This window comes from Rattus norvegicus, chromosome 15 (genome assembly GCF_036323735.1).
Source record: "Rattus norvegicus strain BN/NHsdMcwi chromosome 15, GRCr8, whole genome shotgun sequence".
Classification (NCBI taxonomy): domain Eukaryota; kingdom Metazoa; phylum Chordata; class Mammalia; order Rodentia; family Muridae; genus Rattus; species Rattus norvegicus.
Window position 1 is genome coordinate 86,500,243 of NC_086033.1, and position 19,789 is coordinate 86,520,031.

The following is a 19,789-nucleotide window of genomic DNA, read 5'->3' on the forward strand; positions in this document are numbered from 1 at the left end:
AAGATAGCAACAGTGTACTAACATACATAAAATAAATAAATCTTTTAAAAGAGAAAAGAAAAACAGGTATCCTTTTGGCCAAAAGCTCATCTGACTGTATTATAAGGTATGCATTGGCCACTGAACAAAGGCCATAGCAAAAGGGTATCTAGTTTTGTCATTCTCCATAGGTCCAAATGATGACATCTATGAGGACATCTTAGATCCTGCCACCATGCATAAGTTCAAGCCACCATCTACAAGAACTGTACAATGCCCAAGTTGCTCATATCACCCTGCTTCACGTGGTCACAGCCGGCTGCAATATAACTGAGAAAGTAGTTATGGTTGCGTTAGTAATCCAAACTCTATTACCCATGTCCACAGAGAAGAGTGAATATGACTGCAGGGCTCGCCTCTGACAGTTGAGCTTCTGCTACTTATGGTAAGTCAGAATATCAGAGACACTAGCAGGTTTCACTTAACGTTGTTTGAAAGTTTCAATGTCATTATGTAAACATTAGGCAGAAATACCAGCAAGTACCCCTTTCCTTCCTTCTCTTCTCCTTGCCGTGATAGGAATGAGCCTACTGCCCTCTACATGTCTAACAAGTGCCACTGAGCTACACTCCCAGTCACACTATAAACTTTTGTTTTTGTAATTCAATCCGGTATGTTCACTACCTTTTCTATTGCCATGTAGCGCTTTGGGGAAAAAAAGAATATCTGTAAAGAGTATGGTTGAGTTTTGTATTAATTCTACTCACTCTTAGACATAAAATGCCTATCAACTATTCACATTTAACTAAAAATCACCTACCTCATGTAAGCACACAACCACATAACCAGGAACCATCAAATAACTCTAGAGCTATGTTTTCAGAGAGCAGTAGAGCATTATTTCAGTACACACACACACACACACACACACACACACACACACACACACAGAGAGAGAGAGAGAGAGAGAGAGAGAGAGACAGAGACAGAGAGAGACAGAGACAGAGACAGAGAGAGACAGAGAGAGAAATATCCCAAACTATAGAATGGAGAGAAAGGAAGGGAGATGGAAAAGAAGATAAATTAAAACAAAGTTGTCACTACCTGGAATTGACATCCCCATGTCCCAGCTGGCCATGCTGCCCATATCCAAATGTATAGACGTCTCCATTCTCCATGAGAACCACTGAAAATAATAGTTTGATATCTTTATTATATGCATTTCACATTTCCATTTAGAGCAATATTGAGAGGAGTGTAATTTTCACTGTTAAATCTGCAGTCGTTAAAAACAGGTCACAGGAAGGATTAGATGAAAGAGTGCAGAGGGGCAAGAACTACAGGGACTGAAAACTGACATTAAAGCCATGAAAACATATGGAAGCCTACTAAGTGGTGGCTTCCTGAAATAGACACAAAAACAGGTTATCCGAGTCACCCTACAGTAGGGGGATATCACAATTAGAAAACACATGCTGACAAGATGTGATGACGATGAGGACGACGACGATGACTATGACGACAATGACAATGACAACAATCACAAAACCAAAAGCCCAGTGCCGGAAACAGGTTTTCTCTTTCTGAGTTGTTCACCACTGTTGACGCCTAGAGCCCATCTAAGTATTACAAGCTATTGTCAATGCTCTCAGTTCCTCTCTAGAACATGATGGTAAGTTCCTACAGCTAAATACACTATACATACTTTAACTATAAAAAGTGGAAAAATCAAGAAAGACCTGGCCTGACAGCTTCATCCCTCTTGGCCAGCTTTCACAGTGATATAATATATATATATATAGATAGATAGATAGATAGATAGATAGATAGATAGATAGATAGATAGATAGATAGATAGATATGTGTGTGTGTGTGTGTGTGTATGTATGTATGTATGTATTCCCAAAAGAGAAAATAATCTTAATTGTTACTCACTTTAGACCCCTCCCCTGTGAGCTAGAACAATGACTATATGAGGATGATATTCTCACTTATGTTTTTATTGTAACCAAAATTCTAATTGGAGTTAAGATCCACCCCATGAAATAAAAACCATGCCTGGCAACCTAGGGCAGGGCCAACCTGTGGCTAGAAAGGCCATGTGCCAGAGGGAAGACTTCTCCTTGTTGATTTACTTTTATTACTATTACTTTATTTAATATAAACAAATCCTAATGGTTTTGGCTACATACATGGATTGTAGCATCTCTCAACAGCCATCAGAGAAGCTTCTGTTTGCAGTAGATGGCAGTTAGCACACTGACCCACAACTGGTCAGCCTACAGAGAATAAAGACTTCAAAGTGCTCAGCACTAAATGGGACATCAGTATCATACCCTTCCTCCCAAAGACTCAGTAATCCTCATAGAATAGTGGGTAGGATGATTTAAAAAGCCAGAAGTAATGTATGACTACAAGGAAATTTCATTTTCGAGACACAAAAGGGCAGATGTACAAATGGATTTTCGGTGACTGTGACAGTATGACCAAGACCCATATAAGGCCAAGCCAGACAAAATTAGCATTTGATAGCTGTTGGGAGAGGGAGAATCATTTTATTTAAAGATGAGAATTCTAACTTTAGGGCATGTCCCACACTGAAGACTCTTTGGGCAATACAAATTGAACTTAATGGGGAGCAGAAAAAGGAAAGAAGAAAGGAAGGATGAAGGGAAGGAAGGAGGGAGGGAGAGAGAGAGGGGAGAGGGGAGGGAAGGAGGGAAAAAGAGAGAGAGAACACTGGGTGGATAAGAAGGTAGTGGTAGGCCTAGATGGAGGATGACTGAAATACACTTTATAAAATTCTCAGAGAATAAAAGTTTAATCCAAAAGGATAGGTGAGCAGGGTGTGGTAGCGCACGCCTTCTATCTTAGTCCTTGCGGGACACGGGCTCACGGATTTCTGTGAGTTTGAGTGCACACTCATCTAAAACCTGAATTTTAGGCCAGCCTGGGGTACACAGTGAGATCTTCCTTCAATCAATCAATCAATCAATCAACAAACAAATAAATAAGCAGGCTTCTGTAATTCTACAGTTAATGAAAATTAATATATTTTAGTTTTGCAGAGTATTTTATAGGTCATAAAATGTACGTTTCCCATAATACATTCTAAACCTCCTATAGATACCACTACATAGCATTAACATTTAATGACGTTCGTTTATCTCAATAATTTGTAATTACATATAAAATCCTGCTCGCTAATCTGGAACATTTAGAGAGTAGCAGGTAGAGTGGAGGTCTAGAAATTAAATACATTAGCAAAATAACAGAACCTAAGATTTGCCAATGTATTATCAAGTAAGAAAAATGCATTTATTTAACTTAATTTTTTAAGAGTTGAACAATGCAACCTAAGCCATTTAAATACAACGTCAATACTTTACTAAGAACATAATTTTATTATCTAATGATATGCATTTCTAATTCAATATTAGTAAAACATGGGACAGTATTATGAAAGCCATAGGATTTTAATTAAAAAGCATTTTGGAAATCATTTCATTTCCTGTAACTTCCTGAACTGAACTAGAAAATAACTTATCAGCAGACAAAGTAGGATTTAGATCTTTTGACAAGCACAACACTTTATCATCATGCTACAGTAATTCTAAAAAACGATTCAAAATAAAAACAAAAGTGTGGGCTTGAGAGACTGTGTCTGATCACACAGATAACAAGTGCTCGTCAGGTCTAAGCAGTCACACACACGACTGTCAGAGGGAGGCTCTCCCGAGGCTTCAGCGGCTACCTGAGTGGTGGAATCCACAGCTGACCTGGACTGCCCGGACCTCGCAGTCAAACCTCACAGAGCCGGGCGGGTAGGTTGTGACTTTGCTTGCGTCCTTTTCCCCTCTTTCTCCGCTTGCATCTGAAAATGTTAAATTCACAGTTACACAGTTGTTCACATTCGTAATAACTTAAATCAATTCACTATGGAAGAAACAGAGAAACATGTTAAAGGGGATGAACAAGGCCACCCTGTAGTTGTTAGAAGAGATAGATCAAGAAGCGACCTTCCAAGAAGCCAGTTTGAAAAGTAATAGTACACTTCCGCTATAAACTACTAAATCAGTAAGAGAGAGGTATGATCTGCTAAAATCTAGTAAGCCAATTAGCTTTGTAATGAAAAGGCACAATTAAATAACAGAAATAAAATTGTAATGTAAAATTTAAATTTGATATGGAAAAATTTAGTCTGAATAAAAAAATAACTACATGCAATGTCATTTAACAGTAATTTTACTTAGGAATACTGTTAGTAATTGCTATTTTTAAAATATCCTAGTGGACTCACAAGTGACAGATTTCTTAACCAGTTCTCAGAAAGGCTGCTGCCCTTCTGCCCACCAGGATGGCAACTAAACTTGGAGAGAACCTTGGTGAAGACCAAAGCTTCCTTCAGGACCTGCTGCTCAGGGCCTCTTCTCCCTGGCCCCCGCCTTCCCCCAGGGTCCAGTGTGGCCCTCCTGCTCTAAGTCGGCAGTTCACTTGCCGCTGGCCTTCCTTCTTCCTCTCTCTAGTTTGTTTACTGATAACTTTCACTTCTCTTTAGGCTTCTCTCAACCACTACTTTCTACATTTGATTTAGAAATTATATGACATTCTAACCGTAACTTCCACATTCTACAATTCCTTTCACACGGTATGTATAAAACAGGAAGAAATTCTAACAGGTCAACTGAGCTAAACCACTCCATTGTGGTGTAGAAACATTAAGCAAGTACATTAAACATGCACATACATATGTGAATCTATGGATTCTAGATTTTATTATCCTCTTTAAAATATTAAATACAAGAACATAGAAACATTTAACTTTAATTTTCATCAATAATCATTCATTCTGATTTACTATCATCAATACTTAGTTAACACAAACTTGTCCAAAAGTATGACTTTCTATTCTGTAAGTAGACTTTATCTTCAAAACGTTGAACACTTTCTAACACTTGGACAGTAAAACCTCACTAATTCAGAATAGCTTAAAATGGGTGGGTTCCTGTGACTTAGTAAAGAAGTATCAATTACAGAAAATATATGTAAAAGTGCATTTTGTTATTTCCAAGCAGTATGGATTACATATTAAATGCTACAATAAAGAAAATGTATTCACCTACATTAAACTTCAAAATAGGCTGGCATTACATTAAGAGGTACCATAAACATGAAAGTCCTTTGACATACAAGAATTAACTGCTGCCCCAGAGGTTGAAGGCACGGTGAAGGAATCCTTCATTTCTTGAGCCCTTTGTTTGAAAAGCTAGAGATTTTAGACAGGATTCCCCTTAAAAGTATGACCCTGAAAATTCAGAGGAAGAAATTACTTTGAAATTTTATTTAAAAGTATCACAAATACTACGCCTGAATTAGCGAGACGTTTTACTATAACTGGATAACAATATCTCTTTTGCTAAATTTTCTAATGTGAGTTTGTTAAATCAAAGAAAAAAAATTAAAAAGTTTCAGTATTTTGTTTCAGTTCAGATAAAACGTGTTCTTTGTTTAAATGCTTCTCTCTCATCTTGGAAGATAGTAGAATATGTCAAGGATCTCACGCAAAAGGGAAATATATATTTTCCAAGGGTTAATTATTTAAATCAAGGACTAGATGAGCACAAACTTTTTAACTTTGTCATAGCTGGTAAAAATATATACTTATTGAAAGCAAGTATGATTTAACTGAAAGTAGTTATTTTCATATGATTTTACCAGACTTAATAAAACATATTCCACAATGTATTTTGTCTACTTAGAAACTTCTACCTTGACTTTACTACTTCTCCCATGAGTTAGAGTCTAACACAGATACAAATATATACAAAGACGTACAACATCACAGAACAGAAAGTTTTAAAGGTCTAATAATTTATTAAATAAAATTGATGTGAATAAGAGAACGAAAGATTTTATTTGATATACAATTTCTACTAGAAACATTTTAAGAGTTCATAAATACTCTATATGTAAAGCCATACCTTAATTATTACAGATTGTGCAAGTATTAATAAAAAAATAAAAATGAGTCTCAGTCACTTGCATACTTTGTAAACATACACACATATTGGAATCTTAATATAAAAAACATGATATAATTATATTTAAATTTTTTAAGTTTTGAAAAATACTTAGCAAACATCCAAAATGTAGTCCAAAACAAGAATCAGCAAGTGAAATTCAGCAATGTTAAATGTGTTGAAGCTCGCTACTCAAAGATTAATGAGCACCAAAGGATTTCATTTTGTGTTATGATAAATAAATAAACAAATAAATCTGAATAATCTTATAATGGTCCTCCCAGAGTGACTATAACTGTCTTTTTGTAATCAGTGTTCACAGATGCTCATATGATATTAATGTTCATGTGATATTAAAACTGATATCTTGAAAGATATATAATTAAAGCATTGCATTTACATTCTCTGAACATATTTGGGTAGAAGGAAAAGAGAGAGCATTTAAAGGGTTATACACTTGAAGTTTAATTTTCATGTAAAGCCATATCTTTTTCAGACAGCTTTAGTCAAACTAACCTAAAAGTGATCCCAGAACAGTTGCGTGCTTTGAGCAAAATGTTGACTTAAGAAACCCAGAGACGTGGCATCTGCACTATCTTAAGTATTTGATTTGTGCTAACACTGTGATGCCTTCGGTGCCACTGTGGGAAAACGGTTACACAGGAATCCCAGCAGGGCCAGAACTAGACAACAGCCGTTTGCACTAGCTTTCCCACTTGTAAAACACCAGCAACGGTGCACACTGCACAAGGTTCTTTGCAGGATTCAATGAAGTAATTTATGGAAAGAATTCAATCAACATCCACCACTGTTGTTTGTTACTGTTTGCCTTAATCAACACAGCAGTCCAACAACATACTATTCTTTGACCATTTTACTAAACCTTAAGGGTTACCAACATATCCAAAATCAGAAATAGTATAATTAATTTAGATTTTGAATATTAATATGGCTCATGTGGTTCTTTTTCCATTATCAAATCACCAACACCTTAAATCTTTAGTAAAAAATAAACTATTTACATATTTAATGATTTTGCAAGTCTTATGAATCAAGATAATTCTAAAACAAAAAGTAAAGGGTGCCACTAAGAGTTATGGCTAGCATTCATGAAAGATTTCTATGTGCACATTTTAATATAATCTTTATAGCAATGTAGGTTGTAAATTATTTTTATTTTTAAAATAAAGATATAGATGCTAAAAAGACTAATAAATTTAGAACAACTGTGTGGTTTGAGTTAATGAAATACACAGAATGAAAACTGAACCCCAATTAAAGGTCAGGCCTCCACTATACTCTCTGGCACTCTGTGAAGGTTTGCATTTGCTTGGCCCAGGGATCTGCACTATTAGAAGGTGTGGCCCTGTCAGAGAAGGTGTAGCTTTGTTGGGGTAGGTGTGTCATTGTGGGTGTGGCCTTTAAGACCCTCATCCTAGCTCCCTGGAAGCCAGTCTTCTCCTAGCTGCCTTCAGAACAAGATGTGGAACTCTCAGCTCCTTCTCTAGCACAATGTCTGCCTGGACGCTACCATGCTTCCTGCCATGATAATGGACTGAAGAAGCTCTGAACCCAAGAGCCAGGCCCAACTAAATGTCCCAGTGTGTTTTCACAGCAATGAAAACCCGAACTAAGACACACTCTCAAATGGAAATAGCAGAAAACAGTCCCAGGTGCTCACAGCATGACTTCAGAAGGTCATATCAGGACTCCAAGATAGATCCCAAGACTATTGCTTGAATAATTCAGATGTCTCTAACTAGGTGTGACATATCGAAAAACTTCCCCAACTTTGATAGGTAGCTGGAGAAAATGCTAACCCAAAAATCCCTTAGAAATCTAGTTTATGATTGCAACCTACAATATATTACACTTACAGAATTCTACTCGGCGATTCAGTCTTACACAGTCGAGTTTCTGTAATCAAAAGCTGCCATCCTATGAGCATCTCTAAGTCCTCTCACTTGGCCAGAGGCTCTCTAGCTTTCTACTTTAGAAAGCACTGTTACTAATACATCTAGTTTTTAACCCTTGTAAAGTCACAGGTCAGAAACTGTAACTGTTGTCATCCTACACTTACCAACATAATTATATTTACGTCAGAAGATAACTAGAACAGTGCACTAATAAGTAAACTAAAGGTCAAAGTATATACAGTATAAAAGTGTATCGAGGGAAAATATGTAAATACAATGAAAGGTAGTAAGACTAGTCAATATAGAGAGGAATAAAAGACAGGACAGGGAATAAGGAGCCAGACAGCATTCTAAGTAGCAAGTGGTAAGCTAATATTTTACAAGGATAGGACACCATCTCATTAACTTAACACTGTATTCCTCTTGAAGTAAATAGATGAAATTATGTCACTCTACAAAACCAGGAAAATATATAAATGCACAAACCTGGTTCTTTAATATCACATCCTTCTTTTAAAAAACTGTTACAGCTCTACAAAACATAGTCCAGTGGCACACAAAAATGATTTATGGCTATTGTTTTGCTTAAAAGTTTCTATAGCCACTAGTCTCCAACATGGGAAAAAGTGTGATTGAAATCTGTAACACTGGTCTTCATTTAATACTATATTCAAAACAAGTTTTAAAAGTGTGGTTTGCAATAAGATATTAGTATTTTTTTTTTCTTTTTTGGTTCTTTTTTTCAGAGCTGGGGACCGAACCCAGGGCCTTGCGCTTCCTAGGTAAGCGCTCTACCACTGAGCTAAATCCCCAGCCCCTTAGTATTTTAATATATATCATAAAATTGAAATATTTTGTTCTATTTTATATAAAGTTTTAGAAGAAATCACCACCATCATGCATTTACAGAGAAAAGAGATTAAGAAAATTTGTACTAGAGAGCAGGACATCGTTATCTAAGAGTCTGAATGTTTGTGGTGTTGACCAGCCTGGAGAGAATTTAAAATGGGTGATGTTGAAAAAGACAAGAAGACTTTGGTTCAGAAGTGTGCCCAGGGCCACATTGTGGAAAAGGAAGGCAAGCATAAGACTGGACCAAAGCTCCATGGTCTGTTTGGGCGGAAGATAGGCCAGGCTGCTTGATTCTTTTACACAGATGCCAACAAGAATAAAGGCATCACCTGGGGAACAAAGGCAATACCTGGAGCATTTGGAGGATCCCCAAAAGTACATCCTTGAAACAAAAATGATCTTCGCTGGAATTAAGAAGAAGGGAGAAAGGGCAGACCTAATAGCTTATCTTAAAAAGGCTACTGATGAGTAATTCTACTGTCTTATTTATTACAAAACAAATGTTTTATGGCTTTTAATGTATATCATAATTTAATTCATATACCAAATTCAGATCACGAATGGCTAACAATATTTTTGTTGGACAGCCCTGATTTAAGTAAAACTGGCTTGTCATAAAGTGGATATGATCTTTTTTAAAGTAACACTTCCAGTTGTATACATACTATCACTGCTCTCCCTTTCTCAAGATAAGATTGAACTTAATTAGTAATGGTTTACCTTCCATAAATATGGTGGGTGTCACCTCAAACCTATTGGATGATTTTATACTTAGATTTATATACCTGGGTTTATGAATATGTTTAAACACTGTGAAAATTCTATCACTGTCTCAGAAACAAGAAGACTCACCCGTGCTTCAGTGTGTGTTCACCGGCCTCTGACAGTCAATGCTAAATACCAGGAAGCAACTATTCTTGACAATGCTGTGTTAATTAGAATTCCCTACATCAATGATGCTGCCTTTCACCACTGAGAGGCATTTACTGTGGTTTATGTATGGTATCAAATAAAGAGTATCTAACACTTAAAAGAAAACAAAGAAAATTTGTACTAAAAGTGGAGTATGATACCACAGATTCTGGCAAATAGCAAATATAATTTACATAATTTATTCTAAATACTTTTCTAAAGATTTACATATATTTGAATTGTTTGATCAGCCAGAAAATAGAGCAAGCACAAATCTTATCTTCTAAAAAGTAAATAAATAAGGAATATTATTTCTTCTAAAATATATCTAGAACACTTACTTCTACTATAAATATCATATACTTATACTATATATAAACATAATCTACATATTTAGTTGAAAGTCCCTGCTTTGTCTACTTTGAGTGGAACACTGAAGAACTGAAGAAGGCAGATAACCATGGGCATGACTGCCAAGTCTCACACGAACGTCACTTTTCAAAGTCAGGTCAAAGGTCTCTAGGCAAAGGAAGAAAGCAAGGTAGATATAGTAATTCCACTAATCTGTCTATACAGCAGGAAGTTTTGAAACTTCTAAGAGTCACCAGCCCTATCTAAGGTATTTTAGAAAATAGCAAAAATAAGTTGCATTAGCCAATAGAATTCACAACACAATTTACACATGAATAAAAGATTGTCTACCTTATATTATTACCTAATGTTAACCAAGATATAATTGGCTGTTTAAAACAAATATAAGCAGACTTTGGAATAATTATACTTAGCCTAGAACTCTGCTTGAGAAATAAATGATACAGAAGGAGATTCCTACTCTGTCTGTCTGTCTGTCTGTCTGTCTGTCTGTCTGTCTGTCTCTGTCTTTCTCTTTGGTTGGAACTCTGGCCTCTCTTGAGAACTACAACACATCTATATGCTTTACTCTGTATTTATAGCTATTTCTACTTGGCCTTCAAATAACAGGGATTTCTATATTCTTGCATGTTACTGACATTAAAATAGCACAAACTGTACTGGCAGTATGAACAGTTTTACATGGTTTTTTAATAACTTTGTAATAACATACCATACTAACATCATTGGACTAAAATCTTCCACTGTGACCTTCAAAAGGCAAATATAACAAATAAAAGAGAAATGAATGACACTCGTTAGCTGTTTAACATCTATGAAAGAGGAAAGCAAATGAAAAGACAGACCGCAGAACACATTCCTTGTTGCAGTTCACAACAAAAAAGAGAGAGAGAAGCACCACAGCCACAAAGGACAGTCCCACTTAGAGCACGCCCTTTCTCCTCAGGCTACACAACCACAGAAGCAGAGCAGAAGAGTCAGTTTTGTGCATTTCCCCAGAGATAAAATCCAATCGAGTGGAAGAAATGTGGAGAGCATCCCACCTAGGTGGTAAGGAGGACCAAATACCTTTGTGCTTGTCCCGTTTATGCTTTAGCTGAGCTGGATGGGATCTGAGTCTGGCTAGAGCCTGTTCTCGGTGGTTCATAAAAATAGGACCAGCAAATACAAGGGGGCCTGAGGAGAAACATTTTGCATGTGCATAGAAAAGCTCACAAAATGAAAACACTATAATGAACAAAAATAATTAAAGCTAAAATGCATGAGAAAATGAACTTTAACTGTTTTGGCCATTTTATTTTTCCAGTTCCTCTTCCCATTACCTGTTCTCAATCTGACACATTACCATCTCAAGTACAGTTTGTAAAGGAAAGTTCAATCTTTATTTCTATAAAAACTGGGCATTTACAAATAATATTAAGTGGATTACCAGAAGTTCTACAAAACAATCTTAAAAGTAATTTTAATACCATATCTTAAAGATTACTAAACATATATTGAATGAAAATAAGTTTGTTTCCTTTGGAAATAATAGGATATAACAAAATTTTAAGTTAACAGATCTCTATCACCATTGCTATAAAACCAGAGTAAAATTGATACGGGTATTTCTAAATATTGCAACATATTATAAAAACCAGATGTTCAGGGGCCAAACCCAAAACTTTGTCAGTCAGCATCCACACCCACATTTGCATGTGTCCCACACGTGTGGGAACAAGGAGGACCTGGACTGGGTCTCGTAGTGATGGGGCAAAGAGCTATCTAATTCAACTAACATTTTAGAAACATGAATTATCAGCCACTAAACCATTTCTTTCTGAAGCACCACTATAAAAAACACAATCATACATATTTGTTCCTTCTACTTATTTACTACTTGAGAAAATATCTACAGTCAAAATAATTTAAATTTTTTTAAAAATCCCTTTTACTTGTAAACATTTAGCTTAAAAAGAAAAAGAACTTTAGGTTACACTTGAAGGACATAAGAACAATAATCTTAAGTTTTAGCAACTTCAACACAGCGAAAGTTTAAAAGCCTCTAAATTTGAGAGTTAAACTACTCTCAAATTTAGAGAATTATGAAAATATGTAAATGCTGAATATTTTTAATAAAGCATTTTTCATGACTGGTCTTCATCTTAGTTAACTTTTCTAATGATGTAAAAATTAAGACTATAGTCACAATTACTCTTACAAATCGTTTAAATGTAGGGTATTCTTTAGTAAGCAGAAAAAAAATTCCTATATATAACAAAAGGATGAGTAGCAAAAATACTTTGTAAATCAGAAAAATATTTTCTGTGATTAATTATAATAGAAACAAGCACATTAAATGTTAGAAGGTATTTCCTGTAATGCAGTAAATTCATATAGAGTTCTATTTGTAAAGAAAGCAAAATACATATTTCAAATATGAACTAAATAGCTTATTTCTTCATTAGGTATTACTATAATTTGATTTACTAAAGAAATTAGCATAAAGTCCTCTAAAGTACTTTCTACCTATAAAAAGGAATATTAAAGTAATAACTTATTATAACATAGCATGCTATATTATCCTCTTCTGACTTGGGAGTCTGATGGAGATCTTTTTTTACCTAAAACAATACAACTATTAATTCATCAATTATTTCTCACTAAATTCGATCTTTTAAGAGTCTTCTGGTGCATGAGCACTGACAATACGTGGACAATCATGCCTAGAAAATAGGAAGCTTCAAAGGAGCCGTGTAAACCGAAAGTGTCCCAGGGCAGAGCTTCCTCATTCGCTTAGTCACAGGATTCGTCACTGCTTCTGCAGTAAATACGAGTAACCAACTATAAAATCATGAAGACACAGAACCACAAAGGAAAAATCAACTATATGATATGGTTAGAAGTCTGTATGTCATTAAAGGATGAAAATCAATTTGGTTGACTCAGAAAGGTTTCAAAAGATGTGGCATTAACAAGAGAGATGAAAAAGAAGACATTCCAGTTAAAAGATTTAGAAACACTTTTGAATGTTAGCAGTATTGTTCTGTCATTAATAACACATACAGCCAAAGTAGAAAGTAGGGTATACAGTCACGAGAAATTAGTTTGTGTGCCTGGCATATTACTTCTCTATAATTCCAGCACTTGGGACTGTGATCTGGCTCAAAACATACAATCAAACAATGTTTGATAGAATCAACCTCTATTCTAGAGGTAATCAGGAATCCCTGAATTGTTTTCAATCAATTAACAAAGATATTCCAATTTGGACTCCATTTAAGAGAACTAGTTGTTGAGACCTGGGCTTTTGCTCTGTATGATAGTGTTAAATACTGACCCCAAAGCCTGGCTGTCAACAGGGACAATAGAATCTTCACATAGACCCAAGTGATGCTATGTAACCTTGCCCCCAAGTTATCCCTGATTAGTGAATAAAGTTGTCTATAGACTATAGCTAGGCAGAAGAGAGACAAGTAGAAGTTTTGGGTTGGAAAGGACCTGACTGAGGAGAGAAGAAAAAGGTGGAGGAGAGGTGCGCACCATGGGGTAGATAAGTGAGTCATGAAAACATGGTCATGAGGGCTGGCCGACTGGAGTTTAAGAGCTGGCCAGATGGAACATAGCAGGTGATAAGTTGGGGCTATTGATAGGGAAGTAGGCATGATAGTTTAGTAGGTAGATATCTGCCCAGCTTTAGTGCTGATTAAGGCTTATATACAATAATACAAAGGTTGTGTGTCTTTATCTGGGAACTGAACAAAGCTGGGGTAGAAATCCCCAATCTGAAATCAAACATCTCCTACAACAACTAGTAAATAAGACACACACCCTGCTTCAAGAATCACACAATCTAATGAAGGCTGGTGTTACACACCACCAAATGAGAAGCACGAAATAATAAAAAAATTGTCATCTGACAACTCCCATTACATATGTATGTAAAGTAGACTAGTTGAGTCCCACTCACAAGCATGTAAGAAAAATGTAGAGTAAATGACAGCATTAAACAAGGCAAGCTTTTCAGAAAGTTATTAGTAATATAAAGCAATAATTAAACTATTATTCTTGGGACTGGGGAGATGGCTCTGTAGGTAAAGTAAGGACCTGAGTTCAAATTCCCAGTGCCAACATTAAAAGGTAGGCATGGCAAGACTAAGAACAGGGCAGAGAGAAGTGGATACCCAGAGCTCTTTGGATAGTTAAACTAAAAGGGCAAATTCTATCTTCAGGGAAGAGATCCTGTCTCAAAATTGTTAAGGTGGAAGGACACTGAGGAAGAAATCCCAACATGCACCTTGGGCATCTACAAATGCTTATATGGATACATGCTCCTGCCCACACACACACAGAAACCCCAGTTCTCACTTATGCTAAGGAAAATTCCTTAAAAGTTTTAAAGAAATGTTAGCTCAAAAGTACTTATTTTAATTGTATCTCATTAATTGAGGGAAAAATTGAAAAAGAACTCATATAAGATTATAATTAATTGAAGAACTATGGAATTCTCTCAAGGGAAGAACATTCAGACATTAAACTGCAACTTACACAGCATTTTTATTTTGTGTATTTTGTGCTGTTTAAATTAACAATGAGACCATACAGTCCTTTAGCAAAAATTAAAAGAACTAGATAAGATGGATGAAGCAAAGAAGTGCAGGCTGACAGGAACCGGATGTAGATCTCTCCTGAGAGACACAGCCAGAAAATACATAGGCTAATGCCAGCAGCAAACCACTGAACTGAGAACAGGACCCCCGTTGAAGGAATCAGAGAAAGGACTGAAAGAGCTTGAAGGGGCTCGAGACCCCATATGAGCAACAATGCCAACCAACCAGAGCTTCCAGGGACTAAGCCACTACCTAAAGACTATACATGGACTGACCCTGGACTCTGACCTCACAGGTAGCAATGAATATCCTAGTAAGAGCACCAGTGGAAGGGGAAGCCCTTGGTCCTGCCAAGACTGAACCCCCAGTGAACGGGATTGTTGGGGGGAGGGCGGTAATGGGGAGAGGATGGGGAGGGGGACACCCATAAAGAAGGGGAAGGGGAGGGACTAGGGGGATGTTGGCCCGGAAACCGAAAAAGGTAATAACAATTTGAAATGTAAATAAGAAATACCCAATTTAATAAAGATGGAAAAAATAATAAAAAAAGAAATATCCAATAAAAAAAAAAGAAAAACACATATCAATCTGTATTACAAGATAAAATCATCTAAAATAACAAAGCAAAATCATATATAAAATTATAACAAAATTTTGTTTGTATATTTGCATGAAGAATTATACATATTTTTAAAAGATATTTTCTAAATGCTTCATATATTCTAATTTTAAAACACTTTTATATAGCACTCAAATTTAAATAAATACTGTATTTCAAGTATCAAATTAATCAAGCAATGTCTTTAGAGTCCTAACAATTGCAATTGCAACTTGGCCACTTTCTAGTAAATTTACTTTTATATTCTACTTTCTATCAAAATGGAATCTCTTTAATTCTTGAGAAGCAGTTCAATATTTTTCTTTATCAGAATCAATGCTTTACAATCAGAATCAAAATGTTGTAAGAAGAGCAATTATGTCAAGGCCAGAGATTTGAAAGTATCACTTAAAAGAAAATGGATTACTTTTCTAATTCTAGTTCTGATTTAATTCAACAGTTACTCAGGCTTAGTACATGCTAGGCATTTTCACACAGATCACTAATATATCAGTGAGGCCTTATAATAGTACAGCCTGGTCATCTGTGTGAAATGTTATCAAACTAAGGTGCTACTGAGTGTGATAGCATTATCAAACAGCTTGTGTCACTTAACAGTATTAAATTGTACAAACTGGCCTACAGCTGACTAAAAGGTTTTAATATAGAGCTAAGTTCTGAATGTTGATCAACTTTGAAACAACTATGGCAGACTTAAAATACGGTAAGAATAGCATACCAAACCCTTGAACTACATACATGGGTATAAACCATCAGTAATGAATGGGTAAGAGTGGCAACTGGGACACTCCAACTCTGTCATTACTGTTCTTGTGTGAGAACGAGAGACAAGCAATCTTCTCCAACAGAACCATGACAGAACTCTGAACCACACAGCCTAAAATACTGGCTTATGAGTTTGGCATCACCGGAAGCCCCTGGAAATCTTGTTAAAGAACATTTTGATAGGCCCTAATCCAAGTTTCAGATTCAGCAGGACAGGGGTGGGTCCTGAGAACTGGCATCTCTGACAAGAGCCCATAAAACAATGGTCCCATTGAGACCCACCGTTGTAAGTGAAAGCTCTACTATGAATGAAATCTCTGAAATTACTGGGCTTTGGAGGTCAATTCATATGACACAATCTATTGTTTTAAAAAATAAAAAATGAGTAGCAAAGAGATAATAACCTTAAGCAAAAATATCACTAACATAAAAGAAGTAAATTGCCACATTAGAGGCCTATACCCAGTGTACAAATTTTGCAAACATTTATGAAATGTAAAGATAACAGTACACCCATGAATGTATTAAGATACTTTAAAGGCAATGACTTTACATGCGTAAAGCCACAGTGGCAAATCCTCCTTCTATCAGTCACCACTGCTTCTGTCTCTGGAAACAATAATCTGTGCATTCCAAAAGTATACAGATATACCACTTATTACTTGTTGTATTTCATAAAAGATAACTAAGAAAAATGAACAATGATGGTAATAAGTTACCATGAGTTTATGGAAAATATATAAAAACGGTAATAGATTTATTTCTATACCAAATATCTGTACTTTCTGAGAAGTATTGAATATACGCAATGTCGATATATTCTTCTAAATAAGAATTTGCTTAATTCAACATTAAATCACAGATTTTTTAACATTTTTGTAACATTTTTTAACATTTTAATAATTATACAAAGAAAAAGTTCTGTTGGAAAACAATTTTAATAACATAATACTTATTTCTGCCTTATTCATATATTTCATTTATAAACAGCTAGTATTAAATATATTTTCAGGTTAAGAAATTGTCCTAAAAATCAGGAAATAATATAAGCAATACACCTGTCTTTGCAGAGAAACATGACTTTCATTCCTTTTTCTAAATAGTCTTTTTTGTATTTAAAAACAAAAAAGACATAAAAAAGTCACAATCGTGCACTGGATGGCTGGAAAGTAGGATGGTATTAACCAAATGGCAATGACGTGAATGGCTATGAAGAGAGACCTGAAAAGCCTAAGTGAAACTAAGCATGTGCCCGTGGTCCAGTGCAGATGAGCCAGAAGTCTGAGACCAGGACTGACTGTTACAATTCCTAGTTGTCATTATTAATGGCATTCACATTTTGCAATGGCAATCCTTCTATCTTTTTTAACAGTCTAACTGCAGACAGACGGGGCATTTGTAGCAATCCTCTGATGAGCTCATATTGGGGTGCTGAAGTTCTAAGGATGAGCCCCGTGCTGAGTCACACAGCACACAGCTCGCTGTGGCTGAGGAGCTCCCTACTGCATTCTCAATGCTGTAAATACGTTCCGGCAACTTCACTTGCCATGAGGATGCTGTGCACTATAGTACTTCCTACCAAGTGGGGTATTCTGTAAATACTTCAGTTCTCTCAGCTAAGGTATGAACTTTTTCTCTGTAGCTACATCTTACCTCTTCCATCTTCTAATCTGTGTCTTCTAATGACACGTTGCCGTTTTTCTTCTTGTCTTAATTGAAGATGTTCTTCAATATTAACCCCAGGTACAGGGACAGCTGAATAATTGGCCAAAATAATAAAAATGACACATGTCATACAATTTAAGTATATAATAACTATACATATACAAATTTCAATAAAGTAAAAGCTAGCAGAAAACCACCTTAGACTCAAATGCTTACTATAAGAACTCTCATCACATGAGCTGGGCATGGTGTGCATGCCTTCAGTCCCTGCACTCAGGAGGCACAAACAGGTAGATCTCAAGGAGAGCCTGGTTACAGAACAACTAAGTCTATACAGATAAACCCTGTTTCAAAACAAACAAATAAACAAAAATAACAAAAGAAAACAAAAACAACCCCCTCAAAAGAAATTCCTATCATGAAAGGGAAAAAAGTATTGCCCATGATCATATCAGTTACCAAAACAACAATGCATATATTAACCACTACCTTACCTTTAAAATCGTATTTGATGGAAAGTTTTAAACTATTAGAGTTACTGAGGTGAGGGCAAGATATTCAACATAATAGAATGAATTACCTAAAAGGAGGTCTAAAGGTATCATTTCTTTCACTGCATCAAGAATCCCTCTTTGTCTTGCCTCTTGACCATCCAACTCCCTTGCACATGCCTTGCAACATCCACACACAGCACAGCCGGACTCTCCTGAACCACATCCACAGATCCTGTGTAGAAGCAAACGATAAAAAACAGACTTAACCGAAATCCTTCTAATCTTTTAATATTCTTTTTCTATAACCACTTTTCCAATCTCTTGGATTAATTTCAAAGAAAAGCAGGGATTTTAGAAAAACAATTAAAAGAAGGATAAGTTATGATTCTAATGATTCAAGGTAATATATTTCTTCATAAAAGCAAAATAGATTCTATTCTTATACAATTAACTGTAAATAGGCATTCTCCTCTAAGTTTTCTCAGTAAGTGCACCAGTGTTAGCACTCAGGGTCGGTTCGGGCTAGTGGCTAGCACACGCATCAGCTCTGCCCCCAGGAAGTAAAGGGGTGCTCAGTGATAGGCCAGCCCCTCAGTATCATACACGTCTCTCTCCTCAGTCTTGATATAGTATCATGCCCCACTTTTTTTCTCTTCTCTCTGCCATCTAACTACCTAATCCTTGCTGCTACTACTATCAGATAAACTGAAAACCATATAACATGTCTTCATCACAGAGACTAAAGTAGTCCCTGAGGTTGGCTGGAACGTTAGTGAACAGCTAACTTCTTTGTAACACTCTTTACAGATACAGAGGTCATAGCTTTAATTATTCACTAATTGGTCATTTAAAACTTTTGACAGTCCTGTCACATTCATGGTAATATAGATTTTTGTACCAGGACAAGAGAAAGATTCTTCTGGCAGCAGTTTAAATGGTGTGGCTGCTAAGTATCCTGCAAAACTGTGAGCTTTGAAGACAAATTATCACTGACAATTCAGATGATCATGTCTTATGTTGATATTTAATGCAAAGACATGAGAATGAATAAAAGAAAACATTCAACAGACCAATAGCCTTCACAAAAATTAAGGCAAAAATACCCAACTAAATACTAACAAACAAAACAAAACACCACACTAAAATAATACACCACAACTCATCCCAGAAATGTAGTATTGGAAAATGTATGTAATAATATACCACTGTAAGAGGACAAAAGAGGAGAATGCATACTTTTCTCATTCTATACAAATACATATTTAACAAATTTAACATAGTTCATTATTTAGGGAATTCAAGAAACTAAGAACAGAAAAAAGGATTCTTAAACACATTCAGAGCCACAAATGAAAACATACAATGAACATTGCACTCCATGAAAAGTGGAAAGCACTTCTTCTAAGGCTAGATACAAAACGAGGATTCCCAGTTGACTAATTCAATTCAACAAAATACCACAGAGTTTAGTCAGAGCAATCAGGAGGGGGGGAAAAGGCACCCAAATCTGAAAAAGTACAATTATCTCTCTATATATATAATTTCATCCTGAGAAATCTCTAAAAATATTATACAAATACTCTAAAACTCTAAAAGAAATGGTAGA

General features: G+C 35.8%; 1 protein-coding gene and 1 pseudogene across 16 annotated transcripts in view; one reads left to right on the forward strand and one right to left on the reverse strand.

The window, feature by feature from the left end:
* Window positions 1–19,789, reverse strand: part of Mycbp2 (MYC binding protein 2) — a 238,066-nt gene that overhangs the window by 148,182 nt on the left and 70,095 nt on the right. For 15 of the 16 annotated variants that reach the window (NM_001106055.2, XM_063274171.1, XM_039093195.2 and 12 more), the window contains exons 16-20: window positions 18,270–18,415; window positions 17,678–17,779; window positions 11,120–11,227; window positions 3,734–3,853; window positions 1,084–1,165 (exon numbers count right to left, since the gene is read on the reverse strand). In NM_001106055.2, the coding sequence (NP_001099525.2) occupies window positions 1,084–1,165; window positions 3,734–3,853; window positions 11,120–11,227; window positions 17,678–17,779; window positions 18,270–18,415 (558 nt within the window). The remainder of the gene's footprint in view (window positions 1–1,083; window positions 1,166–3,733; window positions 3,854–11,119; window positions 11,228–17,677; window positions 17,780–18,269; window positions 18,416–19,789) is intronic. The other variant, XM_039093197.2, reaches the window with a different exon arrangement.
* On the forward strand, window positions 5,399–10,569 carry LOC108352958 (cytochrome c, somatic pseudogene; annotated as a pseudogene).